This window comes from Panthera leo, chromosome F3 (assembly GCF_018350215.1).
Source record: "Panthera leo isolate Ple1 chromosome F3, P.leo_Ple1_pat1.1, whole genome shotgun sequence".
Taxonomy (NCBI): Eukaryota; Metazoa; Chordata; class Mammalia; order Carnivora; family Felidae; genus Panthera; species Panthera leo.
This window is the reverse complement of record NC_056696.1, coordinates 68,194,126-68,219,422: the sequence shown is the minus strand read 5'-3', so window position 1 is coordinate 68,219,422 and position 25,297 is coordinate 68,194,126. Positions and strand designations below refer to the sequence as shown.

The following is a 25,297-nucleotide window of genomic DNA, read 5'->3' as shown; positions in this document are numbered from 1 at the left end:
CCAGAACGAAGGTGTGGGGCGGAAGGGGGCAAGCGCCAAGCCCGAGATGGGCACGAGCTCACCACTAAGGCCCTGTAAGGGGGATTGGGGGCGGGCGAAATCCCAGGAGGCGATCCGTCCCTTCCGACACTCGCGCTATCCCTGGACCGGCATTAAAAAACGGGCAACATTCTCAGGTAGAGGCGGACGGGCTTTGGAGACCCTCGCCGGCCTCTTGGGGCCAGAGGGCGCGTGCTCCTATTTCAGTCCCCCCAAATTGCAATAAGGCCTCCTACCCGGTACTAACTTAGACATGAAAGGCGCGACCTCCCTAAAACGGACTCCCAGCAGCGGACCACGTCGCCCCTCCCGCCCCCTCGCGACGCTGCGCAGCCGGGGTCGGAGCGGGGTGAACCCGGCGTGCGCCTCGGCGCGCAGGGGGTTAACAGGAGTTGGCTCTGAGCGGAGAGGCGGGGGTGCGCCCCCATTGGTGGAAAGTTACCCGGGGGCGTGGCCCGCGAGTCTCCGCACCCCACCCCCAGCCCCGCACCGCCCCCCCCCCCCCACCTCCACTTTGTACCTTTCTCGCCGCGGCAGCGAAGCGGGCCGGGACCGGCCGGACCAGACCAGAGCGGACCCCGGGGGCGATGCGGCTGCTGCCCCTGCTGCGGACTGTCCTCTGGGCCGCGCTCCTCAGCTCCCCGCTGCGAGGGGGCTCCGGCCTCCGCCACGCCGTCTACTGGAACTCCAGTAACCCCAGGTAGCCGGGCCGAACCCAGGCGGCGGCGGGCCGGGCCTGCGCGCTCCCGGGCCGGGCGCGCGCCCCACTCTCGCTCCGTGCGCGGCGCCGCCTGCGCCCGGCCGCGCGCCGGGGCTCCTTTGTTTGAGCCGGCGGGGGAGGGGAGGGGCGAGGCGCGCCCCGGGCTCCCCCCGCCCGCACGTGTTGGGGGGCGGGCGGAGGACCCCGGCTCCGCGGGCGGATGGTGGGACCTGGGAGAGCGGGGAGCTGGGGGGGGCCTCGGCCTGCGCTCCGAGCCCCGCCCCCTCGCTTCTGGCCTCTCTCCGGCTGATCCCCCCCGCCCTCCTGCCCGAGCCTGGGCGCGCGGTCTGGAGAGGGAGGGAGGGGGCTTTACTCTCGTGAAAGAGCGTGGTTGAAGCTCCTGCTTGCTGGGCCTCCCCTCTGGCGCTCGCCGTCTCCTGATCTCATTCGCTGTCTCTGCTTTCATCTCCGTCACTATCCGCCCTTCTAATTCTGTCCAGTCCCGGCCCAGCCCTTCCAGTTGAATCACCTTCGGGCGAGTCGGTTGACCTCTCCAACCTCAGTTATCTCGTCTGTAAAATGGGCTCATAACACCTGGTACCCTGGGAAATCGGGCTGGCTGGCTGAGGTCATGTGTGCAAACGAGGTGCAGGCTGTGCAGATAAAAATCATTATTTCTTTCTCCCAAGCCTTTGAACCTCGGTATTTTCGAGTGTTTTCATCTTCTTCCCCAGCTCTCCGTGCCTCTCTCTGCTTTCTCCATCTGTTTGCCTTTCTGATACTTGAGACAATCTGTGACTGTGCATTTGCTCACTCACCGACAGGCGTTACACAGTGTGCGGTGTGCCAGGGCGTGTGCTAGGATGCTGGCTGCAGGGAGATAAGACCTCAGCTCTGGCCTCTTCCAGCCCCAAGACCCCCAGGGAGGGCAGCCTCCCATAGGTCATTACAATAGGAGCACCACGTGATAACAACTATTGTCCTCCAGTTCCGAATCCCCCCTCTCTGTTCCAGACCAGTGCCTCTGAATCACTTGAAGAACTCGTTAGAAACTCAGGTTCCTAGCCCCGAACCCTGAGGTTTCTGGCTCATTCATTCAATCTACGAATACTTATTGAGTGTTTGGGCAGGACACTTTTTCAGGCACTAGGGATGATCTGGAACAAATCCAACCAAGGCCCAGCTCGTGTTCTAGTTGGTCTGAGCTGAGCCCATGAATCTGCATTTCTAATTAGAGCTCCAGATGCAGGTGGTCCTTAGACCACCCATTGAGGGATAGCGAGAGGCCTTTCGGGAGTCAGGCTGGACTGTGTGTACGGCAGGGAAGGGGGAAGGGGGTGACAGCCCTTCCTGCCTGTCCTGGCTCCCACAGGCAGCTCCCAGGAGGTGAAGGGAGTCCTGAGTAGGCCAAAGATTGGTTCATATCTGGAAGGGCTTCTGCTCCACGTCCAACATTTCCTTGTCCTGGAAAAACAAAAAGGAGGTACCCCCATCCACTCCCTCTTTCTTTTTTGTCCTGTGGCATCTTTCCGGTATTGGACTGAGGTCTGCAAAGCAGTCTTTCTCTCTCTGTTGCTGTTGATGCGGATGCTGATCCGGGCCTCCCTCTCCGAGGCCATGACTGTGCTGCGTACCCCTCCCTCCGTGCCCAGCTGTGCAGCAGCCCCAGACCTGGCATTTGTCAAGTACAGGGTGCTGTGCCAGACGCTCTGTTGGGCACTGGGGCCACAGAGCTGGGCGGCAGCTCCCACTTGAAAATGTAGGGCGTGGTGAGTGGCCTTCTCGTGTGGGAGCCTCGTGCTAGTGGGCACTGCGGTCCCTTCACCGCTCAAGACCTGTAGTGGTTACGTCCCCCATTTCTCGACTGTCTCTCAAGAGTTGTCAGGCTGGCAAGCGCAGACCCTCCCGAGCCGCTCCCTCTCCAGTGGGTGGGGGAGAGGCTGGCGGGGGCCATGGGGAGGGGCCTCTCCGGCCCTTACGCCCCGGGGGCCCTGTGCCCTGCCCCTTCAGCCCACACCTGCCTTATGCCTGCAGGCTGCTCGGAGGAGACGAGGTGGTGGAGCTGGTCCTCAACGACTACCTAGACATCTTCTGCCCACATTACGATGGGCCAGGGCCCCCGGACGGCCCCGAGACGTTTGCTTTATACATGGTGGACCGGCAGGGCTATGAGGCCTGCCAGGCCCAGGGGCCGGGCGCCTTCAAGCGCTGGGAGTGCGCCCTCCCTTTCGCTCCCTTTGGTCCCGTTCGATTCTCAGAGAAGATTCAGCGCTTCACACCCTTCTCCCTTGGCTTCGAGTTCTTGCCTGGAGAGACCTACTACTACATCTGTGAGTGAGGAAGGCACACTGATGGTGTCTGGGGCCGGGGTTGGGGGGGGAGGGGGGCGGGTGGAGGTGCGCAGGCGGCCTGAGTCTAAGACTGAGTAGGGGGTCATGTAGGGTGAGTCTCCCAAGAGGAGGAGAAAGCAGGAGGAGCCGGGGAAGGGGACGTGAGGGGGGCACAGGGAGTCTGGCACCAGGATGTGGCCCAAAGGTAAGGGCGGGCTTTCCAGGGACCTGGGAGAAGACGATCGGAAGGGTCTGAAGCAGGGTCTGAGGCGTGCGGACTAGCCTGTGCTAACGCCTTCCTCCCGATTTCCCACCACGCAGCGGTACCGGCCCCGGAGAGTTCTGGCCGCTGCTTGAAGCTCCAGGTGTCTGTCTGCTGCAAGGAGAGCAGTAAGTAGGTTGGGGCAGGGCGGGCAGCCCTTCTGGGCCCTTGGGAGTGAGGAGAGTAGTGGGGAGAGTCTGGGAACATCACACCCTGAGGGGCCCAGGTGGGGCCTTTTGCTCTGTGGGAGCTTTCACTGTACCCCTTTTTAAAATTTTTTAATGTGTATTTTTGAGAAAGTGTGAGTGGGGGAGGGGCAGAGGATCCGGAGCAGGCTCTGGGCTGACAGCCGCGAGCCTGCCGTGGGGCTCGAACTCACAAACAGTGAGATCGTGACCAGAGCCAGATCGGACACTCAACCGGCTGAGCCCTCCAGGCGCCCCCAACTGTACCCCTTTATGCCAGGCCAAGGGACGACATCTCCAGGGCAATGTCCTTCGTTCGAGCCCTGGGCTGAACTGGGACGAGAGCGAACAGCCTAGGGGGAGGGCAGGGAGGAGGCTGCTGGCAGGGAGAGCCCATCAGTGCCACCCCCCTGCAGAGTCGGAGTCGGCCCATCCCGTCGGAAGCCCTGGAGAGAGCGGCACCTCTGGGTGGCAAGGGGGAGGGCCTCCCAGCCCTCTCTGTCTCTTGCTGCTGCTGCTCCCAATTTTGCGTCTCCTGCGAATTCTCTGAGCCCAGCGGACCCCTCCTGCCACCCCAGGAGCGACAGCCCTCCCGAGACTCCCTGGAGGAGGGCCCTCAGCATCAAGCCAGCCAGACCGATGGAAGAGTGATGGGGGCGGTCGGAGGGTCCGAGGTGACCTTCCAGGGGCTGGCCCCTTATCACAGGCTGAAGAGTTGCTGCAGGGAGCTGCACACCGCCCTGCACCCCCCCCCCCGCGCCCCTCCCCTGCCCCCGGAGCCCAGGCAGGACAAACACAGGGTCTCCGTCCGCTGCTTTGATGTTCTTTGCCCATCCCCCCAGAAGGACTGGGATTTTGGTGGGATGGAATCCTTGAGCCTGTTGGGGGCCAAGACCGAAGACCCTGGGACAGGTGGATTGCCAGACCAGGGCAAGGAAGAGGCTGAGGCCTGTGCCCGGCACCCTGGGGGCCACTTCCCTGGGGCAACATCCCCCCCCCACCCTGGGGGGGGGGGGTGCCACTCGCTTGTCTTCTGTGAAGACAGACTTGCCATGAGGCTGGACATCATGCCAGTTTGTATTTTTATAAGTGTCTGGACCAAACCCTCAATAAACCACCCCCCTTTTTGTTGCTCTGCCCCACCCACCGCCCTCCGGCTCCTTCCCTGACACCGGGGCTCCCTGCGGCCTCTGCTCTCAGCTTTGGCTCTGCCTGACCTCTGTGCCCGCTGTGCCCTGGCCATCGGCTCCAGGCCGAGGGCACCCCTCTGGGCGATGTGGGGTGGGTGCCAGCAGCAGCTGTACAGCCCGGCGCCCCCTCCCACCTCCCTAGCTGGCTTCCTGTGCGGGGAGGGGGCAGCTGCTCCCGACAGCCCACCTGCTCGAGGCACTGCCCAAGCCCGGGGAGCACCAAGCAGGGTGTCGGGGCAAAAGCAAGGGCTGCCAGAAAGACCGCACCCGGGTTTCAGAGCGCCTGGGTCCTGCGAGCTGGGCATCCTTCCCCCTCCCCAAGGGCAGTCTGGGCGGTACCAGGCCTAGAACTGCGAAGGTGGGGTCAGATCAAAGCCTCCTTCCCCAGCGGCTTCTTTGTTCTTCGCTTTTATAAGGAGGAGGGGGTGGGGCCGAGGAGGGAGGGCCCCCTCTGCTCTCAGCCCCACGCCATCTCTCCCACCTCTGGCAGGCCAGGCTGTGATCCCCCCACCCCCCCGCCCAAACCCGACCAGAGCCCTCTTTCTGGACGTGTCCCGGGTGCAGCCAGGGGAAGGGGCGCCCCGTCCCCCGCGGCCGTTCCGCGCCCGCCCCGGTGCCCCGCAGCCCCCGCTGGCACCGTGCCGGCCCGCGTGGCACCGAGCCAGCGATCGATAGGTGGATGGTGCGCCGATTAGCTCGCCCGGCTGCGGCAGCGAGAGGCGGCTTGTGAGCGCGCGGGGGGCGGGGTCGCGGGGGGGGGGGCGAAGTCTGACCTCGCAAAGCCCCCCCCCACACACACACCCAGGTCGGACCCGGGTCAGCCTCGCTGATCGCCCTGCTCTGCCTACGGGGTGGGGGGCGGCACCGCGGGCTCCAGTCGGACCCCGTCCCCCCTTCGAGGCCCCTCGCAGACCGCCCCCCCCCCCCCCGCCGTCTGCCGGTGCCGGCGCACCCGTGTGTCCGCGCCCGCAGCCCAGCCCGCGAGGGGCTGGGGGAGGACCCACGGCCCGGTCTTCTGGTCCCGGGTTCGAGCTGCGTCTCCACTGTCACGGGGGGGGGGGGGGGTGGTGTCCGTGCGTCGCCCTGGAAACCGAGGGCACCGCCGTCCCCCTCCTCCTCACCCCCGAGACGCCGTAGCGGGGCGAGCGGGGGCGACCGCTCAATAGCCCCTGCCCGCCCCTTGAGGACCGTGGGGGTCTCGCCCCGCTGCCAGCGGCCCCGACGGGGAGAAGGCGGGTGCGGGTGGCAGGTGGCCGCCCGGCTCCCCACGGGCGCCTGTGCGGACGCCTCGGCAGGCAGCCGGGCATTTGTGAGACGGCCCCTTCCCCACACCTGGCCCTGTGCGGACAGCCGGCCCGGCCCCGGGGCGTGCCCCCGACAGCAAGGGCCCGGTCGGCTCCGGCTCCGGTTCCCGGGGCGGAGACCGGCTGAAGGTGCGGGGCCGCCTTCCGGGTCTGGGCCCGACCCATGAGAAGGCCTCGAGGCGCGTTCCGGGGCGCGGCTCCAGGAGGCTGGGCAGGCCTGTGAGTTTTGGGGCGTCACCGATCTCCCCTGAACGCAGAGGCGCTAGACGGCCCAGGGTGGGGCCCTCGATTCGCTGGACCCGCCCTGGTCGCTCCCGAGCAGTTGGGGGACTCTGGTCCTCTTTGCGTCACGAAGAATCGCCAGAGCCTGGGAGGGAGACTCTGCGACCCGGGGGCCTGCCCCACGCTTTCCGGGGGCGCAGAAGCGAAATCCCCAAGTTTGGGCTGTGTGACCCCTCCCTTTTTTCCTTCTCTTTCAGTGATTCCTTCCTTCCTCTACTTGTTCATTCATTCACCAAATCGTGGGCTCCCAGCGCCCTTCTTCCGGCAGGCCACGGCAGCTGGGGGCGTCGGGGGATTCCCAGCGGTGACGCAGTGGGAGAAGGGCACCCTGGCTTCCAAGTAGCCAATTGAATCCTGGGGCCTGGGGCATGAGGTCATCAGCGGTGATGCCCATTGGCTCAGGCCTGGACGTGGGGAGGGGGTCCCCATAGCAACCGACGGTGCGTCCGACCGTAACCCGGAGAGTGGTCGTTGCCGGAGCTCCAGAGGCAGCTTGGGTGGTGTTTGGGTTGGGGGCGGGGAGGCGGGGTGGAGCCCAGAACCCCCCAGGTCCCGCAGCCCTGGCCCAACCAAGCTGCTGTCGTTCTGGAGATCTTTTTCTCACTCAAAGTAATGGTCAGTGCCCCTCGCCCGGGGCAGGCAGATTGGGGGCTGGGGGAGTACGGGCGACGGCGTTGGGGTCGCGGGTGCAGAGCCGCCGCCGCTCGGAATGCTAATTCTGAGAACCTCCTGTTCTGCATCTCGTCTGCACCTCATTTGCATTCTCTTCATTTAAGGTCAAATTGAGCAGACAGCCCCACATCCCAGCCCTGTCGCGCGTCTGTATCCCGACTTTATCCCTCAGCAGCTCCGTAATCTCTCTCTTTCTCCAGTTCCTCACCCCACCCCTCTCCCAGCCGGCGGTGTCCCCTCGGGTGCGAGGGGGCGCAGCCTAGCAAGAGCGGAAAGAGAAGTCCGCCTTTCCCCCTGGACGTCTGCTGACAGATGGGGAGGGCTGGTCCCTACCGCCTAGAGACTAAACTGACAAAGCAAATGGTGGGGGAGGTGCCCGGGGCTGGGCGGGGGTCTCCGGGGCCAAGTCACCCACACGCCCAGCAGGGTGCTGGGACTAGGGCCGCCTGCTTGCAGCCAGGGGCGGGCCTGCCCACCTGTCTGGTGCCAGGACAGCTTCCTGCCTCCAATTAAACGCTAATGAGGTGTCATTAACCCTTAGCTTGCCTGCCAGCCCTCGGGTGGAGTTTAGATTCGTGGTCTCACCCCGAACCGAGGGGCGGAGAGGAGGCCCTTTGAGGAAGCCTGGAGGCAGTGGGGCCAGGGGGCGGGGGGAGGGCCAGAAGTCTGGGCCAGAGGCATGCGCGGCGGGCACTGCTTATGCTGTGTGCTGCTGGGGGCTCCACACACGGCCGGCCCAGTGGCTGGGTGTCTTTCTTCCCGGCGCATCAATTCGGCAATGACTTGCGAGTCCCCTTCCCTACTCTACTAACTAAACACCGGGCTGCACGCTGCGTGCTGGGGGTAGGCACTTGCATAAGACAAGATCCCTTCCCTGAAGGATTCTTCAGATTACTCCGGAAGACACATTGTCCAACAAATAATTATAATGCCAAGTGCAAATGCCACTACAGAGCCACGAATGAAGTGCTACGGGAAAGTGGGCTCTCAGAGAAGACTTGGGCTTTGAAGGGCAAAGTTTAAGCGGGGAGGGGATGTGGAGAACCCAGTGTGCCTGTGTGTGTGTGTGTGTGTGGGTCCGAGTGGGTCCGTGCTCAGCCTGTGCCCTCCTGGGGCTCATGTTTGTGTCTGTACGTAGGTGTGAGAGTGTGTAAGTGTGCTGTCTGGACCTCTCTGTGTCTGGAATCCCTGCTCCTGAACACACACTGTGGTTTTATTACAGATCAATGTTTGCTGCGAAGCTCTCGTGCAGATTAGCCCGAACCTGCCCGGCCCAGGGGAGGGGAAGCAGGGAACCGTCCTTGGCTCTTTGGGAAGGGGTGGGCAGACACCGTCTTCACACTTGGGGGCCCAGACTCTTGGCTCCCCAGTTGGCGGCGGGCTGGCCAAGGGAGGCCAAGGGCTGGGGCCCCGGCTATGGTGGGGTGTGCCCAAGCTGTAGTGCCCTCTGTCCCCGGCTCCCCAGGGGAGACACAGAGGCTGCAACCACCACTCCCCATGAGACCTCAGGCCCCCTCCCCCAACCTGTTCTGTCTGTGGAGGAGAGGCCAGCTCAGACCTGTCTGCTGGCTCTCTCCTGCGGGGAGCGGATGTTTTCCAGGGGACTCCAGAGGGCTGGGAATGCTGGAGCCTACCAGGAGGCCTGCTACCCCACCCTGCCCTCTGAGGTGCTCTGCAGCCTGGGTTCCCCCCACCCACCCTGGGGCACCACTTCCCCAGCTCTTGCCCAGGCACAGGCATCCTCACCAGGGATGCCCTCGACCACCAGGCAGAAGGTGGGGGCTAGAGTTCTGACAATGAGGCCGGGGTCGTGGGGCAGGGGGCACTGTGATGCCGCTCAGAGACCCCACCCCAACCCCCTCTGTCTCCTTGCAGCCACCTGCTAGAAAGCTAATTTTGGTGGCAGGAAAGAGAATAGAGTCTGGATCTAGGGAAGGTTTTAGGGGTTAAGAGGCTTTGCGGCCTGAGAGGGTCAAGGACCCCTCCTTCTCTACTGCCAAGGACGGGGACTTTCCGTTTTTTGGCTGAAACTTCCCCTCCCCCAGATTCCATCTAATTGTTTCCTGCCCCGGTCCACTCCCCAAGCCCTGGGCCAGCCCTGCCACTGTGACAGCTTTGAGAGAAGCTTGGAGAGCAGGAGAACAAACGGAAAAGGGAGTCTGGGGCTGGTCTCTCATGGGCAGACCTCAGGAGAGAATGCCTTATTACGAATGGTGATGAGTGATGAGAGGCACCCGGCTGCCTCTGTCAGTGGAGGTGGAGCCTATGACTCTTGATCTCTGGGTTATGAGTTCGAGCCCCATGTTGGATGTGCAGATTACTTAAAATATTTTAGGGGCACCTGGGTGGCTCAGTCGGTTGGGTGTCCAACTCTTGATTTTGGCTCAGGTCATGATCTCACAGTTCTCGTCGTGGAGCCCCACGTCGGGCTCTGTGCTGACAGCGTGGGATTCTCTCTCTCCCTCTCTCCCTGCCCCTCCTCCACTTGCTGGCACGCGCATGCTCTCTAATAAATACATAAATAAATTTAAAAATATTGAAAATAAAATATTCTTAAAAATAAATGAATACAAATGACAGCCATGAGGACCCCACGAGTCAAGCACCTCATAGGGCTTCAACACTGTGCTGAGTGCTTCCCAGACGTGGGTCCTAATTCCCATGAGAACCAGCTCCTTGAGGAAGGGCATTATTCTGCCTGCGTTACAGATGCAGACGTGGTCCCAGAGAAGTTAGGTAACTACAGTCGCCAATGAGCTGTAGAACTGGAATTCAATCCCAAGCCCATCCTGTTTGTTTGTTTTTTTTAAAGATTTGGTGGGGTGGGGGGTGCCTGGGTGGCTCAGTCAGTTGAGCATCCGACTTCGGCTCAGGTCATGACATCAGTTTGTGGGTTCGAGCCCCGTGTCAGGCTCTCTGCCAACAGTGTGGATCCCGCTTGGGATTCTCTGCCACCCTCGCCCCTCCCCCACTGCCTCTCTGTCTCAAAAATAAATAAACATTAAAAAACAACAACAACAAAGGTGTTATTTTTAAGTGATCTCTTCCCCCAACATGGGACTTGAGCCTCAAACACTGAGATCAAGAGTCAGGCTGCACTGAGGGAGCCAGCAGACGCCCAAGTCTGCCCTGTTCACTGCTAGGCCACGGCACCTCAGCTTTTCTCGAGGCACACTCCGGATTCACCCACACCCTCGTGTACCGCCCCAGAGCCCCCCCTCCCCCACCATGCAGCTTGCCGGGTTCATTACAGGGGCCCCGGGTGCGGCTAGAGTCGGGGGTCATTACACCCCCCCAGCCCTCCAAGCCCTGTACCCTCATTTCTCATGTCCCGGACCTCGCTGCAGCGCCCCCTGTTGCCGTGTCCCCTGCCCGCAGGCGTGCGTGGGGCTCCGCTTCCGCGCAGGGCATTGAGCACCGCGTAGCCAGGCGACACACATACTTAGAAAAGTCGGAAGGAAGGTACTTTCAGCGCCCTCCTCAGGGGCACCAGCTTCCCGTGTTAGGACCACGCCCGCAGCCCGCACTGGGCACACGCACGGGCCCTGGGCAAGGTGCGGAACCCGTGAATATTTCATGTCTGGAGCCGCCGGCTGCCTCCCCCGCGCACACGCGTGCCCAGTCCTCCCTCTCACAGGCTCCTTGTTTATTTGTTTAATGAATTATTTATCTATGCCCCCCCTTCCCTGCTGGTCTCCCCCTCCCCCACCCCCTAGCCTCCATGATTTATTGAACACAGCTCAGCTCTGTGGTTGCCACCCCGCGTCCTGGGAGCCGCCTTGGGCCACACACCATCTGAGTACTCCCTCTGCCCCTGACCTGTTCTGCTCCCGGCTTCCCTGGTCCCAGGAGCGGGGGCAGGAGTGAGGCACCGCATTCAGAGAGCTCCCCAGGGCCTGAATCCAGTGTCCCTGGAGAGAACACAGGGACCATAGGTGTACCAGCAAGACTCAGGGGCCCAGGGAGATTCAGGCTGAGCCTGGAGATGAGGAGAAGGGGGGGCTGAGGCCCTGGGGGGAGGACCAGCCCCGTGGAGGGAACCCCAGCCCCAGAGAGGTCCCTGCCCTACAGCCAAGTGCCCGTCAGGGCCCAGGCCTTTGACACCAGTGTTTCAAACTATAGCTTGTGACCCTTTGGGGTGGCGAAATCAAGAATAAATTTGAGGGGTCTCAACCAGGCCTTTATTTTCTTTAAAAAAGATTTAAAATTAGAACAGGAGACAAATACCAGAGTGCATCCTCTGCAGTAAGGCTAAGTATTGTCTCATGAAATGTATTGTTCCAGTTATATGTGAATGTGTGTGCGTGTGCTTGTGTGTGTGTGTGTGTGTGTGTGTGCTGTATTGTGAAATCTACATCTTACTGTGGGTCACCGTCAGGAAAGGTCTGAGTCACAGATATAAATGGAGGCCTAGAACCCACAGAAAGAGCCCTAGGCTCAGATCTGGTGCCAGGCATGGGGACAGTGGCCCTGATCTTAGGCACAGAGAGACCCAATCCCTAGAGAAGCTAAGACCCTGTGACCAGAGCCCGACGGGCAGGTCTCTACAGCACTGCTGGAGGTCAAATCCCATGTCAAGACTGCCACACAGTTGTGCAGTTCGTGCATGGCACAAAGGAGTCACCCAAGAGTCTAGTAAAGGGTGACATCACCTTTTGACATGAAATTCCCTCCCCAAGACGGAGAAGCACACCGGGCCCCCTCCCGTTTTTGCATAAAGACACTACTTGCAAAGAGATGTATCCTAAAGACTGGGCACATCTAAGTCCTGAAGGACTGCGTCCCCACAGAGGGTGCTTATTCTTTTTCTGTTTTAATTTTTTTTTAACATTTATTTATTTTTGAGAGCTAGAGACAGAGCACAAGTGGGGGAGGGGCAGAGAGAGAGAGGGAGACACAGAATCTGAAGCAGGCTCCAGGCTCTGAGCTGTCAGCACAGAGCCCGACGCGGGGCTTGAACTCACGGACCATGAGATCATGACCTGGACCGAAGTCAGATGCTTAACCGACATAGCCACCCAGGTGCCCCTGAGGGTGCTTATTCTAAAACACACAAAGGGTGCCTGGGTGGCTCAGTCACCCAGGTGGCTCAGTTGAGCGTCCAACTCTCGGTTTCAGCTCAGGCCATGGTCTCACAATTCATGGGATCGAGCCCCACATCAGGCTCCACACTGACAAGCCTGCTTGGGATCTCTCTCTCTCTCTCTGCTCTTCTCCTGCTTGATGTCTCTCTCTCTCTCTCTCTCTCTCTCTCTCTCAGATAAATAAACTTAAAACACACACACGTACACATTCACACACAAGCTCAAATCAGCCAGCAGTTCATCTGGATAGAGATCTGGATACAGCATCAGATCCCATGGACAGAGGCCTAGGCCCTATAGACAGTGTCTCAGAACTTAAAAACCTGATAGAGCTGCTTAAATTCTAGAGAAGGGGCTCCAGATTCTAACGAGAAGGAGCTCAGTCATTATTGGAGGATAGATGTGGGGGTACTAGTGTCTAAACAGGAATATTTGGGTCCTATGGAAAAGGGTCCAAGTCCGTAAGTGGGACCCAGATTCTACATAAAGCGATTTAAGGCTTCTAGAATGAAATCCAAACTCCTAGACCAAATCAGCAATCTCCCAGTCCATATGCATATGGCCCACCACTCCGCCCACTGTGGGCCCTACGGGGAACAGCCTCTCTTTGCGGAGCTGGGAGTTTGGGGGGGTGGGATCCCTGTGATCTGTGGCACCAGGAGCAGGCAATTAGCATCCTTTGGGTGAAACAAATCTCCCTGGGGATGAAGAGTCTGAGGGGAGAGAGCTGTGTGCAAAGTCTCCCATTCCCACCCCAAGGGGCCTAATTTACTTCTGGCCCCTGAGAAAGGAGAGGACATCTCCTGGGATGGAGGGGAGCTGAGACAGGGCAGGGCCTGCTCTTGCCTGGCACCAGCTGGGCATGGGGCCCATTCTGGGTGGCACTGCCCCCCCCCCCCAACTCAGCACCTGAGGCTGACTTGTGTCAGGATCCCTGTCCTGCCAAGGATAAGCAGATGAAGGGTGCTTGTGTGTCCTCGCTCAAGAAAGAAAGAAGGAGGGGCACCTGGGTGGCTCAGTCGGTTGAGTGTCTGACTTCGGTTCAGGTCATGATCTCACAGCTTGTGGGTTCAAGCCCTGCGTTGGGCTCTGTGCTGACAGCTCAGAGCCTGGAACCTGCTTCGGATTCTGTGTCTCCCTCTCTCTCTGCCCCATCCCCACTCATGCTCTGTCTCTCTCTGTCTCAAGAAGGAAAGAGCATCATGCCTGTCTCCCTGGGCCCAGGAGTTGGCCAGGGATCTCAGAGCCTCATCTGAGACCTGGTTCTCCTGGTCACTCTCAGTCCGCGGTTCTCTGAAAGAGAAGAGATGAGGGGTGGACACCCCCTCAGTCTGGATTCTAGACCCTTCCCTTCAACCCCTACTTCCTGGGCGAAGAAGGGAGAAGAGCACAGAGATTTGTGTGTGTGTCAGAGGGTGCATGTGGGTCTGGGTGTGAGTCACTGTGTGTTGCACACCGCAGGGTGTGTTCCTCTGTCTCTGTGCGTCTAAGTTCTCCGCCTCTGGGGGTCTGAATGTGTGTGTGTAATGTCTGTGCTCACCTGTCACCGCGAGGGCATGACCGCGGGGAGCACCAGAGCACGGGGTGCGCTGCCCTCTGCCCTCTCCCCACGAGAGTAGCAGCGCAGTGACAAAGCCTAGGGACACCATGGGCTGCCCAGGAAGGAGCCCCTCTTGAGTTGTTTGCAGGCGTCCTGGGAAAGTCTGCTTTGCTCCAGCTGACTCTCCGCGGGCCCCCGACGGCCAAGGCCCCTCCAGCACGCCGGGTGCTGACCTTCTCAGGGGCTGGCCCCTCCACCCCACTCCAGGAAAAACCGAGCCTCGTGCTCAGCCAGGGGCTTCAGTCCTAGGTGCCAACTGAGGGCTTCTCCACCACCCTCTGGAGCCCCCCGCCTCCTCGTCCACATGGGAAGAGGGTCATGGAGGGGGCAGACAGCCAGACTCTTGAGAAAGGAGGGGGTCTGGCTCCACTTAGGAACTGGCCCTGGACCCCCGGCTTCTTTTCAAAGCCCCTCCACCCCATCCCAGGGATGAATGTGCTCACGCGAGATCGAGATCCCTGTCCGGGCCTCCCTAATCCTTCTCCGGGGAACTCGAGACCGGCAGGGAGAGACGAGGCGCGCGCCGCTGCCGCCCGAGGGGGCCAGCGCGGTCCCCCGCCGCCCCACGCCGCGCGCTCGACGCCCGAGCGGGGCGGGGCCAGGCGGGAGCGCGCCCGGGGCGGGGCTTCGGGGGCGCGCCCGGAGGGCGGAGGGAAGGGCTGGGGGCGTGGCCTACGGCTCGGGGGCCGGCGGCGGCGGCGGCGGCGGCGGCGGCGGCGGCGGGGAGCTGGGAGGCGAGAAGCCGGGAGAGCGGGGCTCAGTCGGGGGGCGGCGGCGGCGGCGGCTCCGGGGATGGCGGCGCCGCTGCTGCTGCTGCTGCTGCTCGTGCCCGTGCCGCTGCTGCCGCTGCTGGCCCAGGGGCCCGGGGGGGCGCTGGGGAACCGGCATGCGGTGTACTGGAACAGCTCCAACCAGCAGTGAGTCGGGGGCCCGGGGAGCCCGCGCGTCCCGCGGCGGCGAGAGGGGGAGTCCTGAGGGCACCTGCGGTGGGGGTCCTGGGAGACACGGCTGGGGGCTGGGGGGCTGGGGGCGAGGGACCGGGGCACACAGTCTGTGGGCGTCCGCGAAACTCGGGGAGGGGGGGTGTCGGAAAGAGGCTGTTGAGGTTTGGGAAGGAGGACTTGGGCCGTGCGGACGCCGCACCCCACCTTGCCTTCTCTCGGAGCCCGCCGCTGGGATAGCGCGCGCCCCCATCCCACCGCCCCCCCATCTTCGCCCCCTTGGGCCGTGCTGGGCCGTCGCACTTGGGGGGGGCGGCGATGACCTGTTTTCACGGTGAGGCTTTCGAGGGCTTGGGTCTAGGACTCTTGCTTTTGAAAAGTGGGGTCCAGAGCTGAGGCAGGGAGTCCGGCCGAGCACCGCCCCAGAACCAAGGCGAACCGGTTGCCCTGATTGTGGGGAAAAGCCCGGGTGGGGTGAGCGGGGGCTGGGTCGCCGAGGCGGGGGTCCTGGAGGTGCTGCTGGGTGACGACGGAAACGTGGGGTACCGGTGAAAGGGAGAGAGGCAGGCAGATGTCGGCGTGTCACACGCGCGCGCACACACACGCCCGGCCTGGGGACGGCGTGTGGCTCGAGTGTGAGCGGGCGTGCGCGGCTGTCAGTGTGCGTGTGTGTCTGAGTGTGTGATTTGTGTGTCTGCGTCGGCGATCGTCTGGGGGTGGGAGGGGGGCGGCGGGGCGGGGAGGGGGCTGCGGCCGCCGTCCGCGTGGCCGGCCGCGTCTGGGCTGGGGTGGCCGCCGGCGCCGCCGCGGTCTGGGCGGGTGTCAGGGCGGCCGGGTGGTTTCCCCGGGTGTGTGGCGCGGCGGCCGGGTCCTCAGTGTGCTCAGTCCTCGCTGCCCTTGTCCTCTCCTCCCCGCCGTGCCTCCGTGCGTATCACCCCGGCCGCCTCCGTGTGTGTCTGTGTGTCGGGGGCATCCCTGGGGAGGCGGGGGGGTCACTGTCACTCCTGCCCGGGCGGCGGCGGCACTGCCTCTGGCTCCCCACCCTGGGGGACGACCCGGGAGCAAACGGCGAAGCCCCAGGGGAGGGGACCGGGAGGGCCGGGCGGCCGCGACCCCCAACCTTCCGGGGGAGGGGCTGCCGCTCGCCGCTCCGCTCTTTGTTGTTTGGGGCTCCGCGCCTCCCCCTCTCTCCCTCCTCGCGCCCGGAGTGTCAGACTGGGGGTGGGGATGAGCCGACGACGCCCCCCTCTCGCTTCCCATGGAAACCTCGGGGGTGGGGACGAGGCCCCTCCCCCTCGTCCCCCGGAGCGGGACTCGAAGAACTCCGGGGGGTGCTGGGGGCGGACTCCCCGGTTCTATCCAGCTCGTCCCCCTCCCCCAGACTCGCACGTCCGCCCCCCGCCCCGCTAGAGTCTGGCGGGGAGTGGCGAGTACGCAGGTGAGGGACCCTGGGGCCCCACCACCCTTGGGGCACCCCAGCGTTCTTAAGAGAAGCCGGGGCCGGGAGTATGCGGGAATGGCCGGGGAGGGGGCGGTGGGCGACGCTGTTGATCAGGTTCCCCTCCCCCGCATACACCTGGGCGCAGGTGAAGGCCCTGGGAGGGGGTGGGGGCTCCCGGTTCCGGGAGCCTCCTGTCCGTCCTCCGCGCCCCCCCCCCCCACGGGTCTGGACCGGCAGAGGTGGGAGGGGGCGCGCACCCGGCAGGGAGGACGCCGCCGCCCCCGCCTCGATTCCTCGGCCTTTGTTGCCGCTGCGCCCGGGCTCCCCGGCTCCCTCACTGCGGCAGCCGCGGCCCCATAAATCGTGAGAGCGACGTGCTCGGGAGCCGGGAGTGGAGAGGGCCAGGGAGCTGGGGGCGGGGCCGGGCCGAGCCACAGGCTCCCGCGCCCCCTCCCCCCGGTCACGTGAGCTGGGCGCCGGGCTCCCACCCCCCTATCACGTGCTGAGGGTCTCTGCCCCTTGGGGTCACGTGGAGAGGGTCTTGCGACCCCGCCTCCTGGGGTCACGTGGGAGGGTGCTGGTGGGACACGTGCAGAGGCCTCCTTTGACAGACCTGGGGGCAGTGCCCCGCACAGCGGTCATGATCTCGCCCCCTGTCCCCCGACTCAGTCCCTCCGTGTGCTCCCCTGTAATTGGGAAGACCAGTTCCCAACGTGGCCCAGAAACTGGGGACGGGGGGGGGGGGGGCCGTACTATACTGGAGGGAAGAAGGAGAATGTGAGGTCGAGGGGTCCCCTGAGCCCGGAATTGAATTGGGGGTGGGGGTGGGCGGACCAGCCGATGGCCAAATGTGTATGCCCCCTGGTCTGTGCCTCGTTTCTTCGCAGAACTAAGCAAGGTGTCGTCCTTCGCCCCTAACTCAGGAAGCCCGGAACCTCTTCCCTTGGCTGGCTCCTACCCCTCTCTCTGGAATGTTTCTGTTGCTGATCTCGCTTTCATTCACACGTTCATTCAACAAATATTTATTGAGGCTGCACCAGGTCCCTGGTGGCCTGTCCCCTGCGTGTCTCCTCCCGGCCACGAGCCTGTGCCCCGCACCCCCGCGCCGCCGCTCAGAGCCGTCTGGGCTGTGCTGTCTGCGGGCCTCCCCGCCTGCCCCTGCGCGCCTACCTCCCCCCAGGCCTCTCTTCGTCCCCAGCCTCAGTCCCATCCGCATCCTCGCGCTCTCCGCGATTCTGGGCCCTCTCTTTCGCGGGCTCTCACACCCGGCCCCTCTCGGACACTCGGGCCTCTTAGTCACCCCTCTCGGTGCGCGTCTCACTCCGTTTCTGTGTGTCTCGCCTTCGGCTGGTCTCTCGCTCTTCGCCGCCGCTGCAGATCAATAAACCTTCGCCGCCGCCGCCGCCGCCGCTGTCGCAGGGAGGGGGCGGGGATGCGGGGCGCGCGGACGCTCCCCCACCCGACGCCGGCGGGAGAAGCCCGGGCCGGGGGCCGGCGGGGCCCGGCGGGGCGGGGCGCCCCGAGCGCCCGCGGGGTGCGGGGGTGTCGGCGAGCACGCGCGCCCCGCGAACGTTCCCGCCACCCGCCCACCCCGGGCCGGGCGCGCACGTGGTCCGGCCTCGCCTGCGGGAGCGAGCGGCGCGCCGCCTCGGGGGCGCGCTCTAGAGGGGTGGAGAGCCCGGGTCGGCGTCGCTCCATCCCTCCTGCCCTGGGAGAGCTCTGCGTCCCGGCTTCCTGGGTGGGGGCGGGGGGGTGAACACGTTCGGGTCCCCCCGGGATGCTTTGCCTGCTCCCTGGTCTCGTTAGGCACCCTGTTTACCTGCCCCTAATTGCCCCGCGGGGAGAGGTTTGCCCTTCCCTGCTCCCCCGCCGCCCACCCCACCGGGTTGGAGCAGGCGGGGCCCTGAAGGAGTGACGGAGAAGGGTCGGAATGCGCCCCGGAGGCGGCGAGGGCCGGGAGAGACAAAATAACGGGGTGAGGGGGCACCCCCTCCAGGTGGGGTGCGTCAACACCGGTCTTTCTGCGAAAGAGGTGGAGGCTGGGAGGGGGTGAAGTGGGGAAGAACGGAGAACTGTTCGAGGGGACAGGCACACGGCCCCCGCAGCCCACCCCCTGCCCCCTCCCGGGGATGGGTACCCGCGCCCCCCCCCCCCCAGGAGGCGTTAGCTGCCAGCTTCGCTGGGCCTAGCGGCCCCTCCCTCTTCGCTGCCAGGGCAGGGAGGATGGCACATTCAATTAAAGTGCCCAAGCCAAGCGGACACCTCACTCGAGTCTCCCACGAGTTGTGACTGGGGACTCTGGCACCCAGTCCCGCTCCCCCCCCCCCCCCCCAATCCCGGCTGCTGCCCGCAATCATTCCACGACCAGGCTTTCCTCCCGCGTGCCCATGGCGCGCGGGCACTCCAGGGACTGTTCCTGCCACCCAGCCTGGGGACGGACAGGTCAAAGGTGGCCTCTCTTCACTGTAGTCACCCACCGACCTTTCCATAAGGCTAGTCTCCGCCCTGTTGAAGAAACAGAGGAACCCGTCCCAGTGGCTCTGGCTTTGGCTGACTCCTTGCGGGAGTGGGTTGTGCTCCCGGGAAGGCGCCCCAGGGAGGGACCACTGCAGAGCAGGGCTGGAAACCTGGGGGAAGCTCCAGGACAGAGGCCCCGGGTGGCTGTGCGGCTGCTGCAGGCCTGGCACCCTTTCACTGGTGGCCCCCTCCTCAGAGCCTGTGGGGGAGGGAGGAAGGGTAGACTTGGAAGCTGGGGATAGAGAGGCAAACCCAGGTGGCGCCAGAAGCCAGGCCTGGTCTAACCCGTTTTCCTGCTCCTGGTGCCCCAGGCCGAGATTCCTGCCCACCTGAGTGCCAGGGCCAGGGAGGGGCCTGAGTGACCCATCACTCCTGTGGGAACTGAGTGGGGCTGGTGGCATTCCCGATGACTCAAGGAGGCTCTGCCCATTCTCCCGGGATGCCCAAGCACCAGCTCTCCCCTGTCTGCTTAGCGCCTGGCTTGGCAGGGAGTGCTTGGGGAGGGGGCGGCCCAGGCAAGGCCATGGAAGGAGGGGAAGGTGGGGAGGGACCCTCGAGGCCCCACCCAATTCCGAGGCCTCCAAGCCTGTTTTCCTAATGAATCTAATTACTATTTGTGGAGCTGGGAGGTGCCTGGTGACAGGGGGAGCCCGCGCCTGCCTTCAGGGAGTTCCCAGGGACTAGGGACCCCAGTGGTTTGACCTTCTGCCAAGTACCCCAGGCCTCCTGTGTCCACCACGTCCACCTGTCCCTGCCAGGACGTGTGCAGAAGAAACCGGGGGAAACCCCTGCCTACTCTCCGAGTTTGTTTCTCCATTCAGATGTTTTTCACCCCACAGCGCGCGGCACCACCATGGAGGGCATTAAGACCAGCCCTTTGATGATAATCAGCAAGGCAGGTGGGGATTATGAAGGACCCAGCATCTGCTTCTGTGTCCCGTAGAAGGATCTGGGGAGTCAGTGGCACAGCCATCTTGTCTGGGCACTGTGCCCACTACTCTGCCTGGCACCATTAAGGGGCCAGTGGTGCCAGGTTGGGGAGGAAGATGTATAGAGACAGAACTCGGGGCCGGTGGGCATGATACCACGCGGAGCCTTGCTGTGGAGTCCCTTAGCTCTCCCCGACCTGTTGTATCACGTTATTGGGGACCTTAATTGCCAGTAGTACTGTAGAGAAGAGCGTGTGCCAGTGTGCGCGTGTGCGTGTGCGCGCGCGTGCCAGAGGGGAGTGGGGGCAGGGACAGAGCTGGAGACTGCTGGGGTCAAGCAACACCGGTGCGCGGGCCCAGCACACACCCAAGCTAGGCCGCCCGCTGCACCGTGGACATATTTGTGTGTGCCACAGGACTTCGGTGGGTATTGCGTGGAGCGTCCGCACAGGCGTGTGTGAGGGCAGGTGCTGTCCGACTGGCCTTGGGGGTGGGCCGGCAGCGGCAGGAAAGCGTGCCGGGAGAGGCGATGGAGGGTGCGCATCTCTGGGAGGGGACCCCTCCCGCCTTCACCCTTCCCTTCCGTGCCCCTATCCCTCCTCCCCAGCGCTGAATTATGGGGGATGGACGGAGGAAATCCGGGCCTGGGTCTGGGAGTCGCAGGGGCCTGCGCCGTTTCTGTGGTAACCAAAGCGTACGTTCCCTTCTCCTCCGCCTCTCTTTTCCTTCCGAGGAAGGCCGGGCTTCCCTGCGCGTCTGCTGCCCCCTGGCGGCCACCAAGAGAAGGACAGGAGGAGGCGTGGGCCTGGGCGGGTGGCGGGGGACCGGTGGCGCTAGGGCCCAGGGGACCGGGACCGAGCGGAGAGGCGGCTCCGCAGCTACTCGGGGAGGCTCCGCAGACCCAGGGGAAGGTCTGCGGAGCGGCGGGATGGGAAGAGGGTTGGCGTGGGGTTTCTCCTCCCTGACCCGCTTCCTCTCTCCCACAGCCTGCGGCGAGAGGGCTACACGGTGCAGGTGAATGTGAACGATTATCTGGATATTTACTGCCCTCACTACAACAGCTCGGGGGTGGGCCCCGGGGCGGGGCCGGGCCCCGGGGGCGGGGCGGAGCAGTACGTGTTGTACATGGTGAGCCGCGCCGGCTACCGCACCTGCAACGCCAGCCAAGGCTTCAAGCGCTGGGAGTGCAACCGCCCGCACGCCCCCCACAGCCCCATCAAGTTCTCGGAGAAGTTCCAGCGCTACAGCGCCTTCTCGCTGGGCTACGAGTTCCACGCGGGCCACGAGTACTACTATATCTGTGAGTGACGGCCGGCGGCGGGGCCCGGGGGGATCCCGGGGGCGGGGCCTAAGGAGTGCCGGCCGGGGGCGGGGTTTCGGGGCGGGGCCTAAAGAGTACCTGAGTGGAGGTCGGGGGGGTGGAGTCCCGGGGGCGGGGCCTAAAAAGTACCTGAGTAATGGCCGGGGGGGGTGGGGTCCCGGGGGCGGAGCCTAAGGAGTGATGGCCATGGGGTGGGGTCCCAGAGGCGGGGCCTAAGGAGACTGAGTGATGACCAGGGGTGTGGGGTCCCGGAGGCGGGGCCTAAAGAGTACCTGAGTGGCGGCCAGGGTGGGGGGTGGAGTCCCGGGGACGGGGCCTAAAAAGTACCTGAGTAATGGCCAGGGGGGGTGGGGTCCCGGGGGCCGAGCCTAAGGAGTGATGGCCATGGGGTGGGGTCCCAGAGGCAGGGCCTAAGGAGACTGAGTGATGACCAGGGGTGTGGGGTCCCGGAGGCGGGGCCTAAAGAGTACCTGAGTGACGGCTAGGGGGTGGGGTCTAAAGAGCGAGGCCTAAGGAGTGATGGCCATGGGGTGGTGTCCCAGAGGCGGGGCCTAAAGAGTACCTGAGTGATGGCCAGGGAGTGGGGGTCCCAGAGGCGGGGCCTAAAGAGTACCTGAGTGACGGCCAGAGGGGTGGGGTCTAGGGGGCGGGGCCTAAGGAGTGATGGCCATGGGGTGGGGTCCCAGAGGCGGGGCCTAAGGAGAGTGAGTGATGAACAGGGGTGTGGGGTCCCAGGAGTGGGGGCCTAAAAAGTACCTGTGATGGCCAGGGAGTGGAGGTCCCAAAGGTGGAGCCTAAAGAGTACCTGAGTGACGGCCAGGGCGTTCCTGGGGGCGGGGCCCAAGGAGTGATGGCCAGGGTGTGGGGGTCCCAGGGACAGGACCTAAAGAGTATCTGAGTGACATCCTGGGGGTGGGGTCGGGGCCTAAAGAGTACCTGCGTGATGGCCAGGGGATGGGGAGGGCCACGGGGTTGGGTCCCAGGGGCGGGGCCTAAGAGTATCTGAGTGACGTCCAGGGCGCGGGGCTCCAGGGGCGGGGCCTAAGGAGTGACTGCCACGGGCTGGGGTCCTGGGAGCAGGGCCTAAAGAGTACCTGAGTGATGGCTAGGGTCCTGGGGCAGGGCCCGAAGGAGAGTACCTGAGTGATGGCCAGAGGTGGGGGGGTGGGGGGGTCCCAGGGGCGGGACCTAAGGAGTACCTGAGTGACGGCCAGGGTGTGGGGTCCTGGAGGCAGGGTCTAAAGAGTGATGACCAGGGAATGGGGTCCTGGGGGCGGGTCCCGAAGGAGAATGAGTGACAGAAGTGAAGACTCAAGGGACCGGGGCGGGGCCTAAGAGCGTCAGTGACGGCAGGGAGAGCGAGGCTGGGGGGAATGGGCGGGGCCTAAGCGTGAGTGGCGGCCAGGGGGTGGTGTCCCCAGGGGCTGGGGCGGGGCCTAAAAAAGTATCTGAGAGCGGCAGACGCTGGGGTCCCCAGGATCCGGGGATGGGGACGGGGTGGAGGTGGGCCTAAAGGAAAGTGTCACAGTGATGACCAGGGCTGGGGTCGCAGGGGCCGGGGCGGGCCCACGTGGGTGCCATGTGGTCTGCATCGCTGGGAGTGACACCTCGGGATGATGCGTGGGGCCTGGTGGCCTTAGGGCTTCCAGCCGGACAGCGTCCGAGGCTGAGAGGTTTAGTGACAGCCTGAAGGGTCGGTCGCAGGGTCACTGCTTCCGGGAGGGACGTTCCAGGGCTGAGACCTCAGGGCTCAGAGTTTCTTGAGGGCTGGGACCAAAAGGGCTTCGCGGGCTGCCGGCGGAGCCACCGCAAGCCAAGTCCAAGGGTAGGGGAGCCGGGAAGGACGCTGCCCGGGGCAGGTGGCGGTGCGGAGGGCGAGAGGGGGCGGGGCGTGGGCCCGCAGAACGCAGCTCAGACCCCGTCTCGTCCCCAGCCACGCCCACCCACAGTCTGCACTGGAAGTGTCTGCGGATGAAGGTGTTCGTCTGCTGTGCCTCCAGTGAGTACCTCCGGCGCCCGGCCGCGACCCCATCCCCGGCTCCCTGCTTCGGGGCTCCCCTGGCTCCCGGGGGCGGAGGGGGGGCAAGGAGCGGGGGCTCGCTCCCCAGCTGTAGCGAGGGGGGGTGTCCTGGCCCTGACTCTCCCCTCCTCTCTCCCCCTCGCGCCCCACCCCGCAGCATCGCATTCCGGGGAGAAGCCGGCCCCCACCCTCCCCCAGTTCACCATGGGCCCCCATGTGAGGATCAACGTGCTGGGTGAGTCTGCGCAGCGCCCTCTGGTGGCCACTGCTGGAACCGCAGCCCCCTCCCCGGTGCCTGCCCACCTCGCATGCCTCCCCCGGGGGGCACGCACCCCTCGTACCCCGTGGGTGGTCACGTCCCGGCTCCACCGCTGCTGCCGCTGCCGCGTGCCCCGCCCGGGCGCGCGGCCCAGCCCTCACCAGTCTCTCTATCTGTCTGCCCACAGAAGACTTTGAGGGAGAGAACCCCCAGGTGCCCAAGCTTGAGAAGAGCGTGAGTGGGACCAGCCCCAAGCGGGAACACCTGCCCCTGGCGGCGGGCATCGCCTTCTTCCTTATGACGCTCCTGGCCTCCTAGCTCTGCCCCCTCCCTTGGCGGGGGGGACGCGGGGCTGGGAAAGGGCAGGGGGACTCTGGCCTCTCCAAGGGAAGTCCAGCTGTGGGGCCTAGGCCCCCTCCTGCTGTGGCTGGCAGTGGGGCCTGCACCGTACCTCTGTGCCCGTCCCCTTTGCCCCCGCTCTCCCCGCGTAGGGCACTGGAGTGGACCAGACGCAGGCACAGCCCCGGGCCCCGGGTGGCCCTGGGGCTCCGCGACCTTTCTCTGATCCCTGGTACCCTCTCCTGTTGTCCCCACCAGAGACAGGTATGCCCCGGAGAGCACGCATCCGAGCGTGGGAGGCACCCCCGTCGTTCTCTTCTAGGGGCGGAACCCAGGGAGGGGACTAGATGGGCGAGGGGGTGGCAGCGCCCACTGCCCCCTCCCCCTGTTTACAGCAATAAGCACGTCCTCCTCCTCCCACCCCCGCCCCCAGGATTGTGGTTTGGATTGAATCCAAGTTTACAAGTAGACACCCCTGGGGAGGGCGGGCAGTGGACAAGGGTGGCAACGGGTGGGCACCGGGGTGCCAGCAGGCATGTACAGACTCTGTATCTCTATATATAATGTACAGACGGACGACTCCCTCCCCCTCCTCGGTCCCTGACCTTCCCTGACTTCCCCTTCCAGCTTCAGACCCCTTCCCCACCAGGCTAGGCCCCCCCCTCCGGGGGACCCCCTGGCCCCTCTTTTGTCTTCTGTGAAGACAAGGCCTATGCAACGCACAGACACTTTTGGAGACCGTGAGACAACAGCGCCCCCCCTCCCCTCCAGCCCTGAGCCGGGACCCCAGTCCCGGGACCTGGCCCCGCCCACCCTCCGTGGCCCCACCCATCCTCCTGGGCCTTTTTCAAGTGCTTTGGCTGTGACTTTCATACTCTGCTCTTAGTCTAAAAAAATAAACTGGAGATAAAAATAATCGAGTGTGTGTGATTTCAGGGGCCACCACCCTTCCGGACACTGGTTAAACCCCACAGGGCACAGGGTCGGGGAGGGGATTCTGGGGCCAAAGGAGCAACTGAACACCTCGGTCTGGGCTCTGTCTCCCGTGAGGGGACCGCTCCGTGTCCAGCGAGCACCAGGGGCTCCCAGCCGGGCCTGGCCGGCTTAGGGCGCATCATCCACCCTCGGAGGGTCGTGTTTCTCATCAGAAAATTGTAACACGTGTGAGGATTAAATGGCAGCGGAAGCGTACAGCTCCACGAACGGGGGTTTCTTCCCGTTCCATTCTGCAATCAGGTCCTTGACTGGGGTCTGTGGATTTCAGGGGGTTGTGAACCCAGACGGGATAAAAGTGACATCTCTGTTTTCACTCACCTGTAACTGAAATTAAACATTCTCTTATGTGCTCCGTCCACAAGCCAAAATAGTTGCTTCTTTGTAACCAACAGAAATCCCAGATGTTTTCGGGCTGCGTTACAGTTTTGAACATCTCTCAAGATAACCATTCGCTCTCATCCCTGCGTTGAAACGACCGGAGTTGTTAGGCCTGCCTTGTTTTTCATGTATTAATAAAGAAGTGTACATATTACTATACCAAAAAATGTAAATGTTTTGTTAACTGTGTTTCCATGTGATTGGTTTCCTTCATAATCCTTTGTGATTTTATTTTGTTCATTTAAAACGTTATGGCTGGGGGCGCCGGGGTGGATCGGTCAGCTGGGCTTGATGTCAGCTCAGGTCACGATCCCGGGGTCAGGGGATTGAGCCCTGCATCAGGCTCCACACTGAGCCTGCTTGGGATCCTCTCTCTCTCCCTCTGCCCCTCTCCCCTGCTCGCATGCTCGCTCGCTCTCTCAAAAATTAAAAAAAAAAAAACACTATGGCGCAAGGGCTGAGTTTGCTGCTGCTGGGGCCTCTGCCACCCTCCATCTGTCAGGAGAGA

The 25,297-nt window shown here is 63.8% G+C and overlaps 2 protein-coding genes across 3 annotated transcripts; both read left to right on the top strand.

Annotated features, from left to right (window-relative positions):
- Positions 1-585: 585 nt before the first annotated feature.
- EFNA4 (ephrin A4) lies at positions 586-4,658 on the top strand. 2 transcript variants are annotated; one of them, XM_042926182.1, is made up of 4 exons: positions 586-739; positions 2,774-3,069; positions 3,391-3,463; positions 3,933-4,658. In XM_042926182.1, the coding sequence occupies exons 1-4, from the start codon at positions 627-629 to the stop codon at positions 4,165-4,167; spliced, it is 717 nt and encodes a 238-aa protein (XP_042782116.1). In that variant the 5' UTR covers positions 586-626; the 3' UTR covers positions 4,168-4,658. The 2 variants fall into 2 exon arrangements, with proteins under 2 accessions (XP_042782116.1, XP_042782117.1); XM_042926183.1 differs by having other exon boundaries at positions 3,391-3,459; positions 3,933-4,163.
- A 9,419-nt stretch (positions 4,659-14,077) lies between these two features.
- On the top strand, positions 14,078-24,238 carry EFNA3 (ephrin A3). Its single transcript, XM_042924802.1, has 5 exons — positions 14,078-14,565; positions 20,463-20,776; positions 22,731-22,796; positions 22,975-23,052; positions 23,264-24,238. The coding sequence occupies exons 1-5, from the start codon at positions 14,078-14,080 to the stop codon at positions 23,392-23,394; spliced, it is 1,077 nt and encodes a 358-aa protein (XP_042780736.1). The 3' UTR covers positions 23,395-24,238.
- The last annotated feature ends 1,059 nt before the right edge of the window (positions 24,239-25,297 follow it).

Excerpts from the sequence above, each read along its gene's own strand:
- EFNA4 (XM_042926182.1), top strand. The coding sequence starts at position 627 with ATGCGGCTGCTGCCCCTGCTGCGGACTGTCCTCTGGGCCGCGCTCCTC. Across the intron at positions 3,070-3,390 it reads AGAGACCTACTACTACATCT|CGGTACCGGCCCCGGAGAGT; the intron begins GTGAGTGAGGAA and ends CCCACCACGCAG. Across the intron at positions 3,464-3,932 it reads TGCTGCAAGGAGAGCAGTAA|AGTCGGAGTCGGCCCATCCC; the intron begins GTAGGTTGGGGC and ends ACCCCCCTGCAG.
- EFNA3 (XM_042924802.1), top strand. The coding sequence starts at position 14,078 with ATGAATGTGCTCACGCGAGATCGAGATCCCTGTCCGGGCCTCCCTAAT. Across the intron at positions 20,777-22,730 it reads CCACGAGTACTACTATATCT|CCACGCCCACCCACAGTCTG; the intron begins GTGAGTGACGGC and ends TCTCGTCCCCAG. Across the intron at positions 23,053-23,263 it reads TGTGAGGATCAACGTGCTGG|AAGACTTTGAGGGAGAGAAC; the intron begins GTGAGTCTGCGC and ends GTCTGCCCACAG.